General features: G+C 45.6%; 1 protein-coding gene across 1 annotated transcript in view; it reads right to left on the bottom strand.

The window, feature by feature from the left end:
• The window catches only part of ENTREP2 (endosomal transmembrane epsin interactor 2), a 1,796,185-nt gene that overhangs the window by 630,235 nt on the left and 1,142,706 nt on the right, over nt 1-23,244 (bottom strand). The window contains exon 4 of the mRNA XM_086959018.1: nt 14,124-14,255. Coding sequence (XP_086815144.1) covers nt 14,124-14,255 — 132 coding nt within the window. The remainder of the gene's footprint in view (nt 1-14,123; nt 14,256-23,244) is intronic.

Below are 23,244 nucleotides of genomic sequence, written 5' to 3' on the forward strand. Positions count from 1 at the left end.
CGTATGACCATTTCCTTCTTGTTTTATTGTGTGGAAATTTGTAATGTGTCATTGTTTTAATTGTGATGCTTTTTAAGATAGGTGCTGAGGCTCAGGCTCAGTCGAATAGCCATTCAGAATTGCAGTGGAGCGGAGGAGGTCTGTTGCTACAGGGGCAGGTTGTTCCAAGTCTTGGCTGCCAGGTTTGAGAAGGAGCGTCCACACCTGCTGCTGCGGTGGATATGGGGTGTGTAGGCGAAGGATAGATACCCACAACATGTGGACAATCTGATGTGAGTACTATGATAGGGTGCTGGCCATAACTCAATTTAATGTGTTTTGAAAATGAGTGAATGTGGTAAACGATGAGAAGAATAAACTAGGAAGTTAGGCCACTTTTACCATGTTTTTGGGACCACTTTAGCACTGTTAGCATTGGTAAAGTGCATAGAGGCCTAAAGCCAACAAAAAGAATTCAGCAAAATAGGAGGGGTGAAGTTTTAGGTTTGGGAGGGGACCCTGCAGAGAGGGCCAGGCCCATCAGTTAGTTTACTCCTTCTCTTTCATAATGCTAGAAAGAGGAGCACCACTGAGAGGATAACATCATAGATGATTGTTTTCTGTACAGCAGGGAAGAATTCTTACAGAAGGAACCCCCTGCCAAAACCTAACAAGTTTGGAGCCACTAATGTGGCCATCCTTGGTCAGCGATTGACACTTATGTTTTAGCTTCCAGTGGTTTTCCCCCAATGTTTTGAGGTAGACATTTTCATTGGGTGCCTGAGACACATACTTAAACTACACCCAAGCAATAGCTACATACTTTTTTCCATCACAGAACTGAAGTATAAACAGAATGGGTTTAATAGTTGTCCTGTGTAGGTTTAAGCTTTAGATTACAATGTTTTACTTATTTTACCAATAGATGTAGCTTTCCTTCTTGGCAAGAGTCAATCCATTGGAAAGCTTGCCCCCTGGGTTCCATCCACAGCAACAACGGGACCTTCTACACTCCTGTACACGTTCTACACTCCGGCCCGCCAGCTCCTCTCCGCCAGCCTCACCCTCGCCACCGTTCCACGGATTCGCAGAACCACCACCAGAGGAAGATCGTTCTCCTACCTGGCCGCCAAGACTTGGAACTCCCTCCCCACCCACCTACGACTGGCCCAGGACCATCTCACCTTCAGCAAACACCTCAAGACCTGGCTTTTCCAGCAGTAGCAGCACCCCCCCCCCTCCCTTCAGCACCTTGAGACCCTCACGGGTGAGTAGTTCACTCTATAAATGTAATGATTGATTGATTGACCTTCTGCTCTACTGTTTGGGTTTTGAGTCAGTCTGCTCTTACAGGTAACACTGACTAGAAACCTGAGAGCAGCTTTGCATCTTTGATGACTAGCCTATCTATCCTTGGGGAAGCAGTAAGTCACAATTTAGCAAAAAGACTTCTGGTTGATGTAAGCTGAATAGCTCCTCAGATCTCAGATTTCCATCTTGAGACCGTATTACACATGACTGTGCCGGCGCTAGGTGTCGCTATGCACCAGAGTATGCACCTGTTGGCATTAAGGAGGATTAGTTTGTAATGCACTGCGATGGTGGCGCAGACTTTGCGCTTAGTGTTTATTTGCGCATATTGTATCAGTGCAGGTATAAATTCATTTTTGGCTACAACATTCCACACAAACAGTTTCCTATTATAGACAGGTTTTGCGCAGCAGAAACATAATACAGTGCATCAATAAACATTCAAAGGGGCGCAGCACAGATGACAGCGCACATTTGTGTGCGCCGGGCGCAAGCTATTCCGTAATACGGCCCCAGGTGATTTACCAAACATTCAATGGGAATTAGCATCTGGCAACAAAATGTGTTGGCTTTAAGATTATCGCTGTGTTACATTAAGTGCTACTGAGACTTTTCAAAAGCACAGAACCACTTTCAAACCTATCTCTGCTGTGCTCCAACAAAAAGCAAACTTAGGTCTAGGAGAAGGGATCTACCCGTGAAAACCCACAGTTTTCCATTTTAGACTTCTGATTTCGACCACTGCTATGTTATGAAACTCTCAAATGGAATTTCATGTACTATAATGGCCTTTAAAAATTGGCTTTAAGCTTCAACCTCCAGTGCAAATATTTTTCTACAGGGTAAGTTGCACATAAAAGGAACAAATTTACATCCGCATGTTGGTGGGAAGGGCTGTTGTTTGATGAGCCTATCAACTGCACACAGAAAGCCTTGTGGCATATTAAACCGAGTCTACACTTTATACAACCGGACACACAGTGATGATGATACCTTGCAAATTATTTGGATACTAAAAGGGAATACATGTTTACTTTTAGATATATTGTATAATCTATGGTGTTTTTATATTGTTCAGTTGTCTACACTGTGTTAAAATGTAACATTTGTTTGGCACATGGTACAATGACCCGAGTCTGTTCCTTTTATATAGTTTACTCTGTCTACAATGCAAATCTAAGGTCACATTTACCTTAACTGCGACGCCATCATTTGGAAATGTCTGTCCCCATTGTTATAGGGGGATATTTTAACATTGTATTAAATAAAGACCTAGATAGAACATTGAGAACTAAATATACAAGTACTCCTAAGACTTTGCGTAATTTAAAAGATATGATGGTAGAACTGAATTTGTTAGACGCTTGCCATAGGAAGATGGGTTCCCCCAAGGGTTCTACTTCTCATAGCAAAAAATATGGACATCATTCATGGATAGATTATTTTTGGATTGACTATTCCCTATATGACGAAGTAGAGTCAGTGGCCCATGGCCCAGCTTAACTTTCAGATCATTCTCCCGGGACTCTAGTCTTAAGACTTCACGAACAACAGGGACAGAGAAGGTAGACTTTAGATAGAGCCATAGTGTTGGGATACCTATAAGGCATACCCAAGAGCTTAAATCAACGCCATAATGATTAGAAGGAAGCAAGAAATACTAAGCAAGAAGAGACACAAGCTGAAATAAAGCTGAAAGAAACAGAACTTCAGAATGCTTCATCAGAGGGGTTCAGCTAGGATATCTATCCTGCAAGGAGAATTTTAGGATATGCAGGCAGTCTGCTGGCAAAGAAAATTCCAGAAAATGGAGAGTTAGTAAGCTGCAACTCTGCTCAGATGGTGAGAGATGTAGTTCACTCTTGGCTTGGAAATTCAGAGCAGATAAAGCTAGGAATACAATACGTGTCTTGGTAGATTCAGAATTAGGGCTGCCTCTGGATACTAATACTGAGATCAGAGGAGAAGCTCTGAGGTATATGAGTAGGCTATATTAAGAGGACCTATAGCCGGAAAGGGAGATAATAGAGTCTTGGATAATGGATATAGATCTACCATGATTAAAAAGGGCACAAATGGATATATTAGGGTTAGAAGTCACAGAAGAGGAGATAAAGGCCCAGTGTACAAGAATAAAAGGTGGTAAAGCTGCAGGCCCAGATGGTCTCCCATTTGAGCTATATAAGGCAATAATTGAGACACAAATCACTGTATTAAAGGTGTTGTTTAATGCAATATATGTGCAAGGGGAAGAATCTCAAGTTTCATGGTCAGAGGCCATTATAGTTCTAGTATTAAAACCAGATAAAAACCCTGCTAGAATAGAATCTTATAGACCAATAAACCCTATTAAACGTTGATTATAAGATCTTTCAGGGATATTGGCCTTCAGGTTGGCTGGAGTAATTAAGAGTGTCACCCACCCGGATCATAGGGGGTTTATGACAGGGCAGCAGTTAGATGAGCTTATGTACTTGTTGATGGGTGCCATTGATATGGCGGATGCCCAGAAATCTCATTCAACAGTAGTGGCTGTGTGTTAGAAATGGGTGTCTCTAATTGGCAATGGTTTGCACCGTTGTCCAAGTCCCTTCTTCCTAGTCAGGGCAAGGTGGATACACTTCTAAAATAACCCCTGCTCACCCCCTTGTTAGCTTGGCACGAGCAGACAGGTTTATCTCAGAAGCAGTGTGTGGCAGTGTGTAAAGTATTTCTGCCCACAGACAGTAATACAGTGAAAAAACTACAAATGGACACCACACCTGTTAAGAAAAATAAGTAATCTTTATCTAAACCAAACAAGAGAAAACAAAAAAAATCATTAATATAGTAATCAAAATATGACTTTTAAAATGTAGAAACAGTTCTGTCCATAGCAAATTATAGATGCAACACTTTCAACACAAAGTACCTTGGATGCGTCAAAATCAAAAGCATGAACAGCTGCAGGGAAGGTGATGGGTCGGTTCCCTACTCGCAGGTAAGGTGGTGCATCGGTTCCTTACTCCAGGGGAGGTGATGCATTGGTTCCTTATTGCCACGCAGGGGAGGTGATGTGTTGGTTCCTTACTGAACGGGAAGTGATGTGTCGGTTTATTGTTACTGGGGGGGGGGGAAAGGTGATACATCTGTTTCTTACAGCAGCCCCAGTGTCCTTGTGGACTTGGCGTCCCAGTGCGATGCGTGAGGATCAGGGAGGCGTCGAATCTCGATGAGGCGGCAACAGCGCTGAGTTAGTTTCTTCAGCTGTGGTTCCACGATGCGTTAGGTCTTGCAGCCGCAAAGCTGGGCTAGCATCTGAATCGGTGCGGTGATCTCAGACTCAGTAGATCGTTCACTTGATGCGGTGATTTCTCCAGCTGCGGGCAGGTGATGCATTGGTTTCTTCGGTTATGCATTAGAAAAAGGTGCGGATGTGTCACTCTAATTTTTGATGCATTACTTTTCAAGTTCCCAGCAGCAGGAAGAACCTCCAGAGGCCCAGAACAGGCACCTCTTGGCAGGTCGGAACACCCAGCAAGGAATTTCAGGGGAGCTGAGGGTGAAGTCTTTGAATCTCTGAGACCTCAAAACAGGAGGCAAGCTCTCCTTCAAGCTCTTGGAGATATTCTTTAAGCAGGGGACACAGCACACAGCAGAGTCCTTGACCTTTCCTTGGCAGAAACAGCTACTGCAGGCCTACCCCAGACAGCAAACAGCAGAGGGGCAGTACTTCTCCTTCAGTTTCTACAGCTCTTCTCCTTGGCAAAGGTTCCTCTTGAATTCCAGAAGTAATCCACAATTCTGGGGTCTGGGCCCCACATTTTATAGCACAAATTCCTTTTTTCTCTGATGGCAGAGAAGCTTTGTGCCCAGCCAAAGTGCAGCTTCCTGGCAGGGGTGGATAAAGCATTGTCCAAGGCAGACTAGGCCCATTCAGATGTCAAAGAACCCCCCCCTACTCTGAATGTAATCCGGGTCTATTAAGCCCATCCCTCACTTACCCTGGAGAGGTAGGAAACACCTCACCCCCCCCCCCCCCCCCCCCCCAAGTGGCTGTCTGAACATAATGCACATTCCCAGCCCCCGAAATGCAAAAGCCAGACAGGGAATAGACAATCCTAGCAGAGGCATACAGGATGGTTATGCAAGAAAATACCTACTTTCTAAAAGTGATATTTTTAAACACAGAATGTAAAAATTATCCTCACTAAAAGATCCATCTTTATATTCCGAGTTCAGGTATACTAAACTGTATCCCAATGGGAAGTTATATTTATAAGATGTTATACATTAATTTCCATTCTATCCTATGGGACAGATAGCCTTGCCATTGTGAAAAACAATTTTGGCAGTATTTCACTATCAGGACATGCCACACACATCAGGACATGTCTTACTTTTCACATACACTGCATCCCACCCTCAGGGGTACCTTGGGCCTACCTTAGGGGTGACTCACATGTATAAAAAGGGAAGGTTAGGGCCTGGCAAATGGGTGCACTTGTCAGGTCAACTTAGCAGTACGAAACTGTGCACAGAGACTGCAGTGGCAGGTCTGAGTTACATTTACAGGCTGTTCATGTGGGTGGCACAATCAGTGCTGCATGCCCACTAGAGGCATTGGGTTTACAGGCCCTGGGCACACACAGTGCACTGTACTAGGGACTTAATAGTAAACCTAGTAAGCCAATTATGGAAACACTAATCCATTACAACAATTTACAGAGGGAACACTTGCACAGAACAGCAGTGACAAAGTGCCCAAAGCATCTAGCCGAGCAAAATCGAAATCCAACACAGAGTAAAAACACAGGAGGAAAAGGCAAAAATACAGGGGAAACCCATGTCAAGGATGCAAGGTCTAACACTGTGGATGCGGCTAAAGCCTTTGATAAGGTTCATTGGGGATTACAATAGGAAGCCCTGAAGAGCTTTGGATTTCCTCAAAATATGATAAGCACAATACAAAATCTGTATAGGGTCCCAATTGCAAGAGTCTTGGTGAATGGAAAGCTATCACACCTCTTTCAGACTATCAGAGGTACAAGGCAGGGTAGTCCTATATCTCCCCTCCTTTAAAATCTCTATATTGAACCCTTTGTACACCAGATTAGAACAGATTCCTCAATTGTCCCATTCAAGTCGGCTGAGTTGGAGACCAATTTACCCTGTATGCTGATAATATGTTATTCTACATAATGAACCCAATTTTGCAAAACCCAGATTGATTGAGATGGCCGTAGAATTTGGTAAAATATCGGGGTATTTGGTCAATGCGGATAAAACCATGGTTATGGCCTGCAACCCAGATATGATTAATCAGGGGGTGAAATTGCAGATGAGATATCTGGGAGTTTTTATAACTCAGAGGACATCCCGCAGATTAATTGGAAAAAAGTAAGTCAAGACATAGAAAAACTTTTAGTGCGATGGACCAATTTGCCACTTAACATCAATGGTACAGTTAATTTGTTTAAGATGATTGTTCTCCCAAAATTTACTTTTCTGTTTAACCCTATACCTCTTACATTCTTCAAAGAGTGTAACACTCAACTGCAGGAAAACATCCGAAGCTTTATTTGGGCCTCAAGGGGGATCAGCATTGCATGGAAAAAATGAGGAGAAGGTTGGTGGAAGGAGGGCTGGCTATGCCTGATCTCCAGATGTATTGTTACGCCTTCCATTTTAAGAACGTTCGGATGTTGGCCAACAAAGCAGATCGATCCTCAATGGGTAAACTATATGAGGCAATGCTTAGTGGATTGGGGCAGAACCACTTCTTGTTCAAATATGTGGATCCAAAATACTTTTAAAAAGTTAAGCTGAAATTTTTGAAAAACAGTGTTAAGAACTTGGGTATACTTTAGAAAGAGCTTTAGTATCTCATATCATATGTTTTCAGTCCCAATCCGGAATTCCCCAGGTACACCAGAATATTCGGAGGACCAGTTAAGTCGCCCCTTAAAGCGAGCTGGCTTGAACTGCTGGGTAGATTTGTGAGTAGGATCTGGATTGGCGGAGTGGCAAGTTTTAAATGCATGTACTTATGGCCAGCTAAAGAGACATTTACCTTAGCTGAATGCTTCATACATTCATGCATGAGGTGTATAGAGTCTGCCACTAATGAAACTCAACTCTTGAGTTTCATGTTTCAATTTCAATAACTGCCGTGCCTCTCAGCTGGCAAATCAAATGCCTCGTAAAATATTATGTACATTACATGGAAGTGTAGCTTATGTTTCTGGAGCAAGGGGACAGGTTGTGAATTTTAGAAGCTGTTCCTTACAGCGTGAATAATACAAAGAGAGATGAGCCATGTCTCCATAGCTCATCAGGAGACCCCTCTAAAGTTTGACAGGGAAGGAGAAGGCATGTGTGGGCATAGACAAACAAACATAGCAGAGCTGTTGGGTCTGCCATCCTTGACATAATTTTCTCCCATATGTTTACCTTCCATTCTCCTATTTTTGATGTCTTCTTTTTTGCTGGTTTTAGGACTATGCCGAATTACCAGTGCCAACCAGTGCTAAAGTAATTATGCTCGCTCCTTCTTAACACATTGTAAAATTGGCTTACACTCAATTGACATATTTAATTTACTCGTAAGGCCTTAGTAAAGTGGTACTACATATACACAGGGCCTCTTTTATTATATATTACTAGTGAGACTGAGGCACATATTGTGCTACCCACTTAAGTAGCCTTTCAAATATGTCTCAGCCCTGACATTGCAACCTGTGTGTGCAGGTTACACTGCCATTTTGACCAGCACACATGCATTCCAGAAGTAGGGGGCACGTGAGAGTCAAAGGAATAAGACACCCACAAATAGTACCATGAGATCGTGCTAACCCCCAGAGAAGTTAGGGCACCAAAGCATTCAGTTGGAAATTGGATTACTGGTTAAAGGGTGTGAAACCCTTTCGAGCGGCTAGCACAATTTCTTTTAGGGTGAAGTCACAAGCAAACTGCAGATTAACCTGTGCTTAAGTTGTTTGGCACAACAGCAGTCCGGCTTATCTTAGAAGTAATGCACAAAGTATGTATGCAGCACTTCAATCAGTAATAAAGTGGAAACACAACACAAGAAAAATCCCACACCAACTAAAAAAATAAAGTAATGTTTAATAAAATATTTTACACCAAAATGACAAAAATCCAATCAGTAGAACTGTAATTAGGGAATTTAAAAGATTTGAGGTAAGTGAAATATCTAAAAGCACAAAGCGTCACTCACCATTACCTGGTTGTGCAAGAGTGGGTAAAAGTCACAAGTTCAGTCTGAATGCTATGGAGTGTGGGCCGGATACGGGGACCGGATTAGTCCTGCTGAAAGGGTCACCTTCAAAGACCAGTGTGAAAGGTTCCATTAGTGATGTAAGAGGCCACGGGGAACAGGGAGAGTGTCGGTCGATGGTTGTGGAAATAACTTAAAAAGCAGACCAGGCATTGCGGATGGTCTCCACTTTAATGCGAAGATCCTGTCAGCCATCACAGATTGTCCATGTTGGTAGCCATGCAAGCTGTTAATATTGTTATGTGAAAAGCATATCTTGCATTGCCGGCCGTCACTGGTGGTTGCTGTGGAGCCAAAAGTCGGTGCAGGAGGCAGGTTCTTAGCTCAAATAGACCCATTCATGAACAGAGCAAAACTTCAGGATATCTTCTTTTTGTTTTAGGACAGAGGTCAAGTGATGCCACACCAAGGGTCCAGAACCTGAGTGGTTCCTCTTGCGGATCAAGAACTCACACCAGCAGATGCCAACGGGGCTCAGGGAGGTCCAGGCAGCAGGTCAGCAGGGTAGTAGCAGGGAGCCTCTCTAGCTTTTTATGTCTCCTATAGCTGAGGACAGGAGATCAGCTGGCTAACCCTTGGAGTCACTTCAGCCTAGAATGAAGAGTGAAGGTCCAGTCTTCCTTATCAGCAAGCCGGGTAGCAGACAGAAGAGCAGCAGGGTAGCAGAGTGGCAGTCTTTCTGGCAGCAAAGCAGCACAGCAGTCTTACTTCTGTGTCCACAGATGCAGCTGTGTACTATTGAATTGGTTCTGAGGGCCCTATATTGATACCTGGTGCCCACTTTGAAGTAGGGGAAGTTTCTTAAGGACTGCCTTAAAGTCCTTGAAGTTTCCTTTCTACCCTGCCCTGGTTCCAAGCTGTCCGCATGAACAATGCAGTAGTGACAAGTCCTTTGTGTGAAGGCAGGGCACAACCTATTCAGGTGCAAGTGGAGCAAGTAGGGCTGTGTCCAGATCCGCCTCCCTCATCCTGTAAGTGGATAGCCCATCCAGGCACACGAAATCCCTCTATTGTGTGGCTGTCTGGGAGGAATAAACAAAGTCCAACTGCTATTAACTACACCCAGTCATATGACCCAGGAACTCATGTACCAAAGGGCTGGGGCAGAAAAATGCAAGGTTACTAAAAGTGGGATTTTCAAAATTGTACCTAAAGATCTGACTTTTCCAATTGAGAGGATATTTAATCACAATTTCCTAGACATCATACATGAAAGGTTTACCTGTTCCCAATCAAAGGTTAGCACTTATTAAATATAATAAAGCAACCCAATGTACTCCTATGGGTTTAGAACTACATACATTGGCTGCAGTGGCAGGCCTGAGATATGTTTAAAGGGGTGCTTAAGTTGGTGGCGCACTCAGAGTTGCAGGCCCACTAGTAGCATTTCATTTACAGGCTCTGGGTATATATAGCACCACCAGACTAGGAACTTACAAATAAATTAAATGTGCAAGATGGGTATAACTATAAGCCAATTTCAACATGTTGAAAGGAGTGGGCACAAGCACTTTAACACTGGTTAGAAGTTGTAAAGTGTGCAAAGCCCTAAAAACCAACAAAAACGGGTTCAGAAAACAGGAGGGTAATTCCACTCAGGCAACATTGATAGATGATAACGCTTCAAAAATGTCTGTCCTTGCTGCTAAGTAATCAATGAGTAACATGGAAGCAGCAATGTTGGCAACATTTTTGAGGAGGATGAAAAGCCACGTTATCACCTGTAGGATGACTTTTTTTAATAATGAAAATCATATGCGAAAAGCAAGAATAAGTGTACTGTAAATATTATATGTTTAAACCTCTAGGCAGGTATTCTGTTGAATGAAATTCAACAAATTGCCATAATATGCAACGGTGTTGTTGTTAGTTAGTCCTCTGCCACAACCCTTGTTAGAACATTTTAATCGGGTAATTATAGTGTGGCTCCTTAGGAAAGGCTATGCTTTGTTTTACCAAATGACATGTTTTATGTATTTCTAATGCTGCTTGCAGTATTTAGCTGTGCGTACATTAAAGTACTTATTCTTTTTAATATGAAAGCATTCAACCAATGTTGATTTATTGGTTTGTTTATTGGTTTGTATTATGTTGAGTTGCTAGCCCACAGCACATCCCAAATTCAGCCTTGGATGGCTCTGATTCTCTAAATACTAGGTACCTCGTCCCCAGTCTGAGGTTCATATTATGAAGGCTGCAGAACACGAGAGGTAGATGCCCCCACTTTGAAACTATTGGGGCTCAGTAACTTTTGATTGTCCTGGAACCCCCACACTTACTTTCAGATTGGAAGGTCAGCTCAAATACTCTAGAATACCACTGCGAGGTCTAACTTAGAATAACCCACCATATATATTTGGCAGCTAAAAAATGTGTCATTTAAAAAAATGATTTTATCCGCAGAATGAGTGCCCTTCTGACCCCCTTACCGCTCCCCTTGACCCCTGACAGTTTCGTGCATATCTGTCAAAAGACACCAAACTTATTAAGAAAACTCAGTCCTACCTATAACTACCATTGTGCTATTACTGCAATATTAACGTTTTTCAATTAATGTTATTGTTTTCAAAATCTGTTCAATATTCTAATTCCACAGTGGGTCCTGCCACCATCCCGATGTGGCCACCCAACTCATGCTGAGCAAGAAGGCCTTGGACGCCCAATCCTCACTGCGCTCGTCGTGTCATTTACATATCCTGCATTGTGCACAGCATTCGTCCATTCCCTGTGCTCAAACACCATTGGATAAGCTCAGCAGAACACCTTAAGATGAGCTCAGCAGAACATCTTAGAATGAGCTCAGCAGAACACCTTAGAATGAGCTCAGCAGAACACCTTAGAATGAGCTCAGCAGAAGTTGATTGTTGCTTGTATGGCTTGCCTGGTTAACAGATCTGCTTAACACCTTAGATGCGGCACAAATATCCCTCCCCAGTGCTGCGCTGTCCATTGGAACTAGTGCTGAATGGACGTCCAATGGTCGTGCGCAGCACTGGGGAGGTAGTGCTGCCGTCGGCCAACGCCCCGACGCAGCACTTAAGAGGTTAAAACTTGACATAGACAATAGTAAGCTAAGAACATTAAAGTCCTGTGAACTTTTGCATGGATTCATCAAACAGTGCTAAAATATTAGCAGATGAACACCTCCTTAAACTCCATTTAAATCCCCCCCCCCCCCCACACGCCCCGGTAAATGGGAGCTACACAAAATTTGCATATATGCACTGGGTGTCATTTGCTAACTGCTTGCTAGATTTGAAGCAGATTCAGCAGCACTAAAGTTACATATAATTGAAAATTGTACTGCCCTGCCCGTTTCACTTTGCCTCTTCTTCGTGGATTGGCACAAAACTTGATATACCAATCAAAAACCAAACCTTACAGGCTTCTGCCATATTTTGTGCAGATTCTTCACAAGGTGCTAATGTTATTAGTAACTGGATACGTTTTACATCCCCTTTTTAATTCACCCCTCACTTGGTGGAACTGCAAGAAGTTTAAACATTTGATGTCCCTGCCAAAGTGTGTGCAGGCCCACCAAACAATGCCACAGGTGGTAGTAAATCAAAATATTGTTGACCCCCCGTAAATGTATCCCCATTGGATCTTCATAAAACTTAATAAACCTGCACGTGGATCATTTGCTAGCTACTTGCCATTCATGAGCATATAGAGGAACTGCAACAAGCACTCTCCCAAAAAGTCTCTTAATACAGAACAATAGTGGATACTTGTTCATATGACAACGTGCTTTACATTATTGGTGTACTAGTACTATTATTATTAAAACGCAGTTGGATTATGTGAGTACATACAAGTTTAGACAATGATCTTTTATGACAAAGAACACAATCCTGTTTCCATTTAAAGTTGGTTTATTTTGAAGAAATAACGCCTCCAGAGAAAACTCAGCCGACGCAGGTTTTGTCAATCTTGACATTTTTAAGGCTGAAAGATTAGGAATATCCATGTTGTTGTTGCGAAGCGCAAATTGTATGCAACTCAAATACAATTAGATATTGCCAGATGCCATAATCTTAACATAGAGGCCTCCTCAATACTTAAAATGAGCTCATAATAGAAAAATAGTGAAAATTGCCGCTGCTTTCATCAATGAAGGTCTGCAGATTGGCACTGCTCTCATCTTAATGAATAACAGGAGTCTTGCAGTTCATCAGCCAAGGTGCTGGCTTGCAGAGAGTCCCAGCAGTCAACAAGTGAGGAGTTGGGAGTCTGAGGGCAAGTTGTGCAGCAGCTACAGACTTTGACAAAAATGTGGCACTATCCAGGAGCTCGCAGGAGTGGCAGACTTGCGGGACATAGGAGGGAGGACGGAAACTGGCCCGAGGTGGTGGAATTGTGGCACAGCGCGCAGGCCATTGGCTCATTTCAGCTCTACTCACCATCAAGGTACCAATCAGAAGTGACTTCCAACAGCCATCAGCCCCGATTGTCATCTTGCTGAAAGGCAAAATGCAACTAATTAAAGGTCCAGGGGGCTGTCAGTTGAGAGAGGGCTGGATGTTCCGCATGTAAACTGTGTGTCAAGGATGAGTGAGATGCATGCCATGGCTCTGTCTGGAGGGTAGAGGCTGGTGTTGTTGATGCCCAGGTTTCGAAGAGATAGTTGTACAAGATCAATCCAACTGCGTTTGTAAATGCTTTTATTGCAGGAAAACGCAAAAAACAAATTCAGCAGTTTCTAACATACTTGCACACTGCAGATAAAATAGTGTGATTGTACAATATAATCGCTCAAAGAGGCACATATTAAATAGCATGCAGTATGCGCACAAATCACACAAATTGTTAAGGAGACTTGTCTTCACAGAAAAATCTTCTTTATTCTTGATCCACACAGCCAACGTGTTTCACCCCAGCGGGCTTCATCAGGGCTGACGCGGAAAATTCTATTCCACGTCCTTGCGAGTACATGAGTGATCCTCCAATATTCACTTATTACACAGATATCCTTATCAGATTGGAATTTTCTGCGAGGTATCCAAAGTTAGTAACCAAGTGTTCTTCGACCGGGTGGATTGTCAGGTCACCGTTGGCATTGTGTGCGAAACAGAATACTGAATCTGGAACTAATTGTGGATCTAGTGCATTGCACTGAACTTGTCTGGAGCCGGAAAACGGCCAATTCCAGCAAGGCCGCTGGGGTGAAAACACGTTGGCTGTGTGGATCAAGAATAAAGAAGATTTTTCTATGAAAACAAGTCTCCTTAACAATTTGTGTGATTTGTGCGCATACTGTATGCTATTTATTATGTGCCTCTTTGAGCGATTATATTGTACAGTTTAAATTTAGGTCCTAGGGCAGTGGACTTACAAAAGAGGGCACAAGCTAGATTGTCAGGTGAACTTACATTCAGTGATAGAAGAGGAAGTGTGGCTGTAATTGTTTTCCCTCACTGCCTGTGTTGTTTCTTATATTAAAATAGTGTGATTCTCTGTAAATTGATTTACTTAACTTTTAAAAAGAAGCCCGTTCTTCAAGGGAAGCCCAAGCAAGACTTTTAAGACCAAATAATGAACACAACGTCCTCACCTTCAGTGTCAATCTCACAGCATTGCACTCCTGCAGTGGGTTCAGTTTAAGGGTTTCTCCAAGGTTGCTGCAGCCAGATGTTTGATGTTGCATTTCGCAGCAAACGCAGACACCATCACTATCAAAATTAATCTGCAAAAGAGAAGAGATTCCTTTTAAGATAACACAATAAAAACTGCGCTCAAGTTTCATCTTCAATGGTGTTTACAATAGTGAAACCATCCACTATTACATCAATGGTAACTTTCGGAGGATCTCTGGGACCTGAGCCATGCCTGATTTCCATCCACTCTACATCAGATTAATTTACATACAGTGTTTCTAAAGTGAAATCCTTTGCATAAGCAGTGGTTATCCTCAAACCCTGGCTCTGGTGCTCATGGACAAACTCAGAAGCCTCTATAGCATTCAGGACCTCTACAATCAGACAGCAGTGGAGAACCAAATTATCTGTCATGCAAAAGCACAGAATGTGGCTGGTAAAGAAGGCATATTTTCTTGCATTATTATCTAGTTATTCTAACACACATTTATATAAAAGGCATCGAATGCTATCGAAAATGCATTGATTTTCTACGAAAGACAACTATACACATTTAGCAGAACATCCCATCCAAAATGTTATTCACTAGTAATTTTAAACTCGATAAATGCACATGGATGCCATAACATTAATGTCCTTTCTAACTTACAGTCAAATAGTTTGGGTAAAGCATATCCATTGTGTAGCGTCCAGCCAGCCCAGGTACTCGCCAATTACCATGCCACACGAAGAATAGTAGTGAACATCTTTATTACACTGCGTGTAAGTCAGAAAACCACATTCTAAGCCTGCCTTCAACTCATCTCTCCAATGCTTACATCACAGGCTTACGGTGTACAGTGGTAACCAAAAGGGTTCTAGCATTCTTTTATTTAGAAGACGCTACACATTGCTGTACTCAGGAGAAAAAAAACCTACACGTGTATGTTCTGCGCAATAAAAAGTGTGCTTCTTTTACTGTGCACATCAGTGTTGTATTTAAGAAAGTACTATTAAGTTATGGTTATAAGTTATACTCACACTATAGGATCTCTGGAACCACATCCTTTAATTTTCCTGTCAACAGGAGGAAACACTAATTCCTTGTTCTAAGAGACTGGCAGCCATTAGGAGTCGAAACATGCCTATTGTTCTAGAGGAGGGACCAGGGTACCTAGCAATAAATGTGTTCGGGCATCATTCATATTTATATAGAATCCCTGCTCTGGGCCGGTCGCCCCACGCACCGCGCACACTCCCCGTGAGTGAGCCCAGGCTGCCCCCGCTCTGCCGAGTGTCTACGCTGCCCTGCAGCTGAGTTCCTGGTCCTTTGCTTGGTTGTATTCTGCCTGAGTCTTTTGCATTCCGCCTTTGTATTTTTCTGTATTTTGGATGTTTTGTGCCTCTGTATTTTCCTTCTCCGTGTCCTCCCCTGCATTCTTTCCCGCCCTTCTCCCCGCTCCCCGCCGCTGCTCCCCTGCGGCCCGCTGCTTTTATTCTATCTCCCTTCCCATTCGCCGCCCCGCTCCCGCCTCCCAGCTGCTCCTCCCTCCCACTTCGGCGGAGTGCACGTGTACGCGGAGCGTTCACGCGCAGCGGGCACTCCGATTGTGCGCCAAACACGCGCCAAAGGCAAGCCCGTCTACACTTGTCCGCGCCTGGACCGCGCCCAGCGCCAGAACCCCTGGCCCCCAAAGATGCCAGCCCACCCGCAGGACTTACAACGCCGCCACCCTCCACGCACTCAACGCCGGCCAGAACCCTGCCTGCTGCCGAGCCACCCCGAAACGCACCCACGGACCCTTCTCCTGCCAAGCCTGCAAGTTCACCTGCCTCCGGACCTGCACTGCACCCGCCAAGCCGACACCCAGCACCAACCACCTCAAGTGCATCCTGCTCAACACCCGCTCAGTCCACAGATATGCCGTCAAGCTCTGGAACCTGCTCGACACAACATCACCAGACGTCGCCTTCCTCACGGAAACCTGGATGCACGCCTCCTCAGTACCCAACATCGCCATCGCCATCCCGGACGGATACAAGATCACCCGGAGGGACCGCGTCAACCAGCCTGGAGGAGGCATCACCATCGTACACAAGAACACCATCCGCATCACGACCAACTCCGACGACACCATCACAGCCGCCGAACACCTGCACTTCCAGATACACACCGACCCCAAGACCACCCTCAGAGGCACTCTCATCTACAGACCCCCAGGACCTCGCACACAAATCAGCGAAGATATCGCAGACTTCATAAGCCCGCACGCCCTCCCCTCCGCTGACTACATCCTCCTAGGGGACCTCAACTTCCACCTAGAGATCAACAAGGACAGCAACACCACCACCCTGCTGGACAACCTCGCCAACCTCGGATTCAAGCAACTGGTGAACACCCCCACCCACTACGCCGGTCACACGCTTGACCCAGTCTTCTCCTCCAGGAAGTACATCTCCTTCAGCCACTCCACCGGCCTTCACTGGACAGACCACATCTGCGTCCACTCCAGCTTCAGAAGAACCACGACCCACCACCGCCCACATCAGGCTCCCCGCAGGAGCTGGAACAAGATCACCACCAACCAGCTCACCACCTCCCTCAGCCAGAACCCTCCCGCCAGCACAACGAACCCCAACGAAGCAGCCAGCAACCTCACACAGTGGATCACCAACTGCGCAGACGACCTAACACCACTGAAGACCCCTCCCAGCAGACCCGGCAGCAAGAAAGCCTCTTGGTTCAGCGACAAACTCAAGAACTCCAAGAAGAACTGCCGCACCCTCGAGAAAGCCTGGCGCAATGACCCGACTGCAGACAACATGACTGCCCTCAAGCAAGCCACCGCAAACACCACCAGCTGATCCGAACCACCAAGAAGACAGCATTCAAGGAACGACTAGACAACAACGCCCACAACAACAAGGAACTCTTCAGCATCGTCAAAAGCTCTCCAACCCCAGTGCCGGAACCAACAACATCATTCCCTCACAAGACCTCTGCGACTCACTCGCCTTGTTCTTTCACAGCAAGATCGCAGACATACACAACAGCTTCGGCACACAGACCACGTACCCCACCACCGAACCAACGCCCCCCACCACCACCCTCTGCGCCTGGACCCGGTCAGCACCGAAGACACCATCCGCACGATGAACACCATCCACTCCGGATTATCGACTGACCCATGCCCCCACCACGTCTTCAACAAGGCCGACTCCATCACCGCACCCCAACTCCGGGACATCATCAACACCTCCTGCAACACCGCCACCTTCCCGGAGAGCTGGAAGCACGTCAAACTCAGCGCCCTCCTGAAGAAACCATCAGCGGACCCCACCGACCTCAAGAACTACCGTCCCATCTCGCTCCTCCCTTTTCCTTCCAAAGTCATCGAGAAGACCGTCAACGGACAGCTTGCCGCCTTCATCGAGACGAACGAATCCTTCGACCACTCGTAGTCAGGTTTCCGAGCCAAATACAGCACCGAGACTTCCCTCATCGCAGCCACTGACGACATCCGATCCCTGCTCGACAAAGGGGAAACAGCGGCCCTCATCCTCCTGGACCTCTACGCAGCGTTCGACACGGTCTGCCACCGCACCCTAGTGCAGCGCCTCAGCAACATCGGAATCCAAGAGAAGGCACTGGAGTGGATCATCTCGTTCCTCGCCGGAAGAACCCAGAGAGTCCGCCTCCCCCCGTTCAGATCAGAGGCCACCGAAGTCATCTGCGGCGTACCACAAGGATCATCATTAAGCCCCACCCTCTTCAACGTCTACATGAGCCCCCTCGCAGCCATCGTACGCCAACACAACCTCAACATCATCTCCTACGCCGACGACACCCAGCTGATCCTCTCCCTCACCAACGACCCCGCCACGGCCAGAACCAACCTACACGAAGGGATGAAAGACGTGGCCGAGTGGATGATGAACAGCCGCCTGAAAATGAACTCAGACAAGACGGAAGTCCTCATCCTGGGCTCATCGCCCTCTGCCTGGGACGACTCCTGGTGGCCCCCTGCCCTGGGCAGCGCACCCAAACCAACGGGCCACACACGCAACCTGGACTTCATCCTGGACTCCTCCCTCTCGATGACCAGACAAGTCAACGCAGTCTCATCCTCGTGCTTCAACACCGCGCGCATGCTCCGAAAGATCTTCCGGTGGATCCCCACCGAAACCAGGAAGACGGTCACCCAGGCACTCGTCACCAGCTGACTAGACTACAGAAACACTCTCTATGTGGGAACCACAGCCAAACTTCAGAAAAGACTCCAACGCATCCAGATCGCCTACGCACGACGCATCCTGGACATCCCCCGACACAGCCACATCTCCGGAAACCTGAGAGACCTGCACTGGCTCCCCGTCAGCAAGAGGATCACGTTCAGACTCCTCACCCACGCACAAAAGGCCCTCCACGACCTGGGCCCCAGGTACCTCAACAACCGCCTGACCTTCTACACTCCCACCCGCCAGCTACGATCGACCAGCCTCGCCCTCGCATCCGCAGAGCCACCACCGGAGGAAGATCCTTTCCTACCTGGAAGCCAAGACATGGAACTCCCTCCCCATCCACCTCCGACTGACCCAAGACCACCTCTCCTTCAGGAAGCAACACAAGACCTGGCTCTTCGAGCAGTAGCGGACCCCCTTCCCCAGCGCCTTGAGACCGTCCGGGTGAGTAGCGCGCTATACGAATGCTATGATTGTTTGATTGATTTCCCTCGAAGTACAGTGCTGAAAACAGAACCGCTCGAACAGAATTATGTTATTTTGATTCTGTATCACCCAAATGTCAATAGAATGGTGTTTAATTAACATATATATCTCTGACACAACAACAGTGCGAACTGAGATGCACTGATACAATTTGATTACTTATTTTAACATATTTTCACACGCATTCATTGGTGAGGGTTTCCCTTTCTAATGTTTTGAGTTGAATATTTATGTTGAATGTTTTTTAAGGACGCTTGTGTTCTAACAATTTTCATAAATGTTTCAGTTTGACTATTAACGCTTGAAATACAGAATAAAACATTTATTTGATTAGGAAATCTTAACTCAAGGCATCTTATGTGGTTATTGTTCAGTTGCAACTGATTGAGACACCTGTATTCCAATCAGAGGGCCTGATTTATAGTTTGGCAGACAGTTTACTGTAGCACAAATGTAATCGATATCACATGCACTTTTTTACAAGTGCCATAGGATTTAATGCACGTGGAATAAGACAGGAGGGATATTTTCACATTTTGTTGGAAATGGCAACATTTTGCATGGTATCCTCCTCGATTTTTACCTTCTGTTGCTGAACCCTTTTTTGTTGGCCATAGGACTCAGTGCACTTTATCCCTACCAATCAGTGGTAAAGTGCTTGTGCTCTCCGTTCTAAATATGGTAAAATTGCCATACAACTGATTGGCACATTTATAAGTCCCTAGTACACGATACAACCTGTTCCAAGGGCCTGCAAATTAAATGCTACTAGTTGGCTGGAGCACTCATTGTGCCATTCACTAAAGCACCACAGCAGTCCATATCTCCAGGCTGGCCACTGCAGCCTGGGTGCGCAGTTTTGAATTGCCATTTCACAGTGGCAAAAGGAACCTCTTTTAGGCCTCAGACTTCCCTTTTTAATACTTAGAAGTCACCCCTAAGGTAGGTCTTAAAATACTATTGGGAAGGGTGCATGGTCTTTAAAAAGCAAGACATGCATATTTAATGTTTTATATGTCCTGCCAATGAAAAACCTCAAAAGTCGTTTTTCACTGGCGCAAGGCTGGCTCTTCGAAAGGTTAATGCTTGTTTACACTATTACATTTTAAAAATGCTAAATTTAGTTTGAAAGTAGTTAGAAAAAAAGTTCAAGGTCTCGTTGTAATGGGTCAAGATGGATTTTACATTATTATTTCAGAAATGACGCTTTTAGAAAATTGTCATTTTGCTGTCTAAAACCAAAAGGCTTTCTTGCAAGCATTCAGCTGCCACCTAACCTCTGACGGCACCTCAATGGGGAGATGTGTATTGATCTCAGAAAATTGACAAAGGGATCTGGGTGTGGGGAGGGGGGATTCCTCTCTTTGCAGGGTGGCCTAGGAGCTGTTTCCAGCACCTTCTTGAGCTTCAAAGGATGCCCACCTTATCACTGACAGATGAAACTCACACCTAGATCTGCCTCCCTTTTGACTCCTTAGTCAGGCTGGTTTTAAACCCAGATTTGGGGACGAACTGACCAGAACTGGTTTGGGGGCGAGGGGGCAAACGTTCCCCTCCAGTCACAGGATGGCACTGGGTATAAAAGTGAACCTCACAGACTTCTTATACGAACACTCATGGAACTGAAAATAATCAAAAGAAGGACTGCCCTGCTGTCTGAAGGACCTGCAGGAATACTGGACCTGCTTGTATTTAAGCCATGACCCCACTAGTGACTCCAAGAGACCTTTTTCAGCTTGCTAGCTGATAGATTCTATCTTGCTGTACCCGTGCTGGCTTCTGTTGGGTGAGTGCTGCCTCCCAAGTTGTGGTTACGTGGTTCTGAACCTGTTCAATGAAGGTCGTCGGATATAGACGATTTTGGTATCAGCAGACCGCAAATCACGAGTGCAGTATGTACGAGTGTTTTCGTCATAACCGATCAATGAGAACACTGCGTATTCATGGATTTCGTTCGAACCTTCGGGTTCCATTTTGTGTACGGCAGCAGTTTTGTGTGGTTGCCCTCACATAGGCCGATGACTATGGCCGAACAAGTCTTTGGGACACGTACACCTTAGCCGACTTCTATGTGACCTGACCGAGCTGACTCCCTTGCCCGAGGCTGACCTCGTTGAGCCAGTTCCTTGTTAAGCAGCTGGTCAGATAGAGATCAAAGAGCAGGACATTGCTGAGTTTATGGTACATGCACACACCCTTCTATCTTGCTTCTCATCTGCTTCTGTTCCTTCCTTTATGGCTTAATTATTGATTGGGTTGAGGTCTTTTATGATGGGTTCGTCCGGCCCGTTCGAACAGGAATGTTGGATTTTGCTTGGTCATTTCTGGTGGGCTGGAGAACGGAAAGTGGGATTGGCGTTATGCGATATGTTTGAAATGTCACCCTACGATTGGTCAGTTTGTATGTAATCGATGCTAGCCAGGAATGTGATTATTAGCATAAAAGACGATGCTCCGCTCTATGAATTTGTGCAGTCTCTAGCGAACCACCCGTGTTGTGCTACGTAGACCTCTGTTCCTGGTTGCAGCCAATAAATGTGGTCTTTGACGTCATCAAGAAGTGTCCCGTGTCTCTGTTTGCCAAGGCAGGGGAATCCGAAGACATCGGGCGTTATCCCTGGCGCGGCTGGGTTCTACAACACGGTTCTTCAGTTGGCGCCCACGTGGGGCGACTTCAGCGGTACCGGTCCAAGCCTGAAGATGGTGAAGAGCTTCATGTGAAAATTCTGGAGGAAGGCCTGCCACTTCATCGACCCTTGTATGTCGTCGTGGTCCGAAAGTCTTTGCTGTGAGGTTTCCCGCTTTCCGACGGCTACGAAGGACTGCTGCCCTGACTGTCGCCCTGTCTTGGAGCCATTAGACGATTTGTAGAGTGAGATGATAGACGGGTCTTCTAGTTACGCCATCGACATTTCAGTTAAGTATGAGTGGAGCGTCTTCCAGTCCTTAGTTTTGTTTTGGTATCCCTTCAGGATCGCTTTGATTTGGTACCTGCAGGCCCCAAAGCTGAGGGACTCGTGTATTCACGAGACTATCGTTTTGAGATTTCCCTTGAAGTTTGAAGCTAGACCAGTGAGCGAAGATGCCTGGTCTTAGCAGACTTGGAAAGATATTTGGTTGTGGTTGTACTAGGGATTCCCGATTGGAGGATTCGTGTCCGGTTCCTCCGATTGGAACTCCGACCTATGAGCTCTATGTAAAACATGGAGTGGGCCCTATTGCGTATAATGAAGTATGGATCAAATATACCAGGAAAGACGGTGTCCTACAGTGGCCCAGTTATGGTGGCTTTGAAACTGAGATTTTTGACAATCTTGAAGTTAAACTGTTCAAGAAGAAAGCCCGGCCGGCGATGTTTGACTCTTTCCGCCTATGGCGAAAGGAAGCCAAACAGAAAGAAATTAAGTTAGCGAAGCGAAATAAAAGAGAAAGAGGTATGTCAATGGTGCAAGCTGCTATACAGGTTAGAGATAACTAAGAAGAACAAGAGAGCGAACAGATGCTTAGGCAACATAAGTTAGCGGTAGACAAGTGCTATCCAGCCTTGCCACCTCAACAGCAAGAAGAGAAGAAAGATCTTGAAAAAGATCCTTTAATGTCGCACCTATTGAGTTCGCCACCCCCTTATGTGCATAGTGCTACGGCACCTCCGCCACCTGTAGTTGCACAAGCTCCGGTTGCTTTGCCACCTGTGATTCCTCAACAGCCAGCTCCTCTTCCGTTGGCTCCTATTCCTTTGGTGCAGCCTTCTCAAGGGCCGCCGCTTTTGCTACCTCCTTCGTCTGCTACTCCTACGCCTGTCTTGTTTACTCCTCCTGTTACTGTTCCAACGTTGGTTTCTTCTCATTCTGCTCTGTCTCCTGTTCTTTTGTCAACTTCTCCTTCTGCTCGACAGAGAATGACCCATGCCGTTGCTGGTCTCTTTTCTCCTCTTTTGGGTTTATTGGGCATGTCTCCTGTTGTCAAGCATAAGCAGTTGCATAGTCAGTTGCCTAGTCCTGATGAACGGACTGTGTTAGATCACTTAGCGCTCAAATGGGTTACGTATCCTTCGCTTTATGATCTCGAGGGTGTTATGGATGTTTTCCATCAATGGGAAGCACCAAAACAAAGATATGTTTTTGATATGATGTGTTCTTTCCTTCGCGAACAATGGGAAGATGGTGAAGTAGGACAAACTCCGCCTGAGTTGTACCACGTGCCTTCTGAGTTTGCGAAAGGGACTATTGTGGGTCTTGGGGTTGAGAAAGCAGTTGCGACGTTGTTGTCATTTAGGAATGAATCTCCTTCTCAGCGATTGTTCGATGCGTGAGGTTCCCCCAGTTTGGAGACCTGTGATGCAGCTGCTCATCCACCTGTTCTTCCACACTT

Source organism: Lissotriton vulgaris, chromosome 2_1, assembly GCF_964263255.1.
Source record: "Lissotriton vulgaris chromosome 2_1, aLisVul1.2, whole genome shotgun sequence".
NCBI classification, from domain to species: domain Eukaryota; kingdom Metazoa; phylum Chordata; class Amphibia; order Caudata; family Salamandridae; genus Lissotriton; species Lissotriton vulgaris.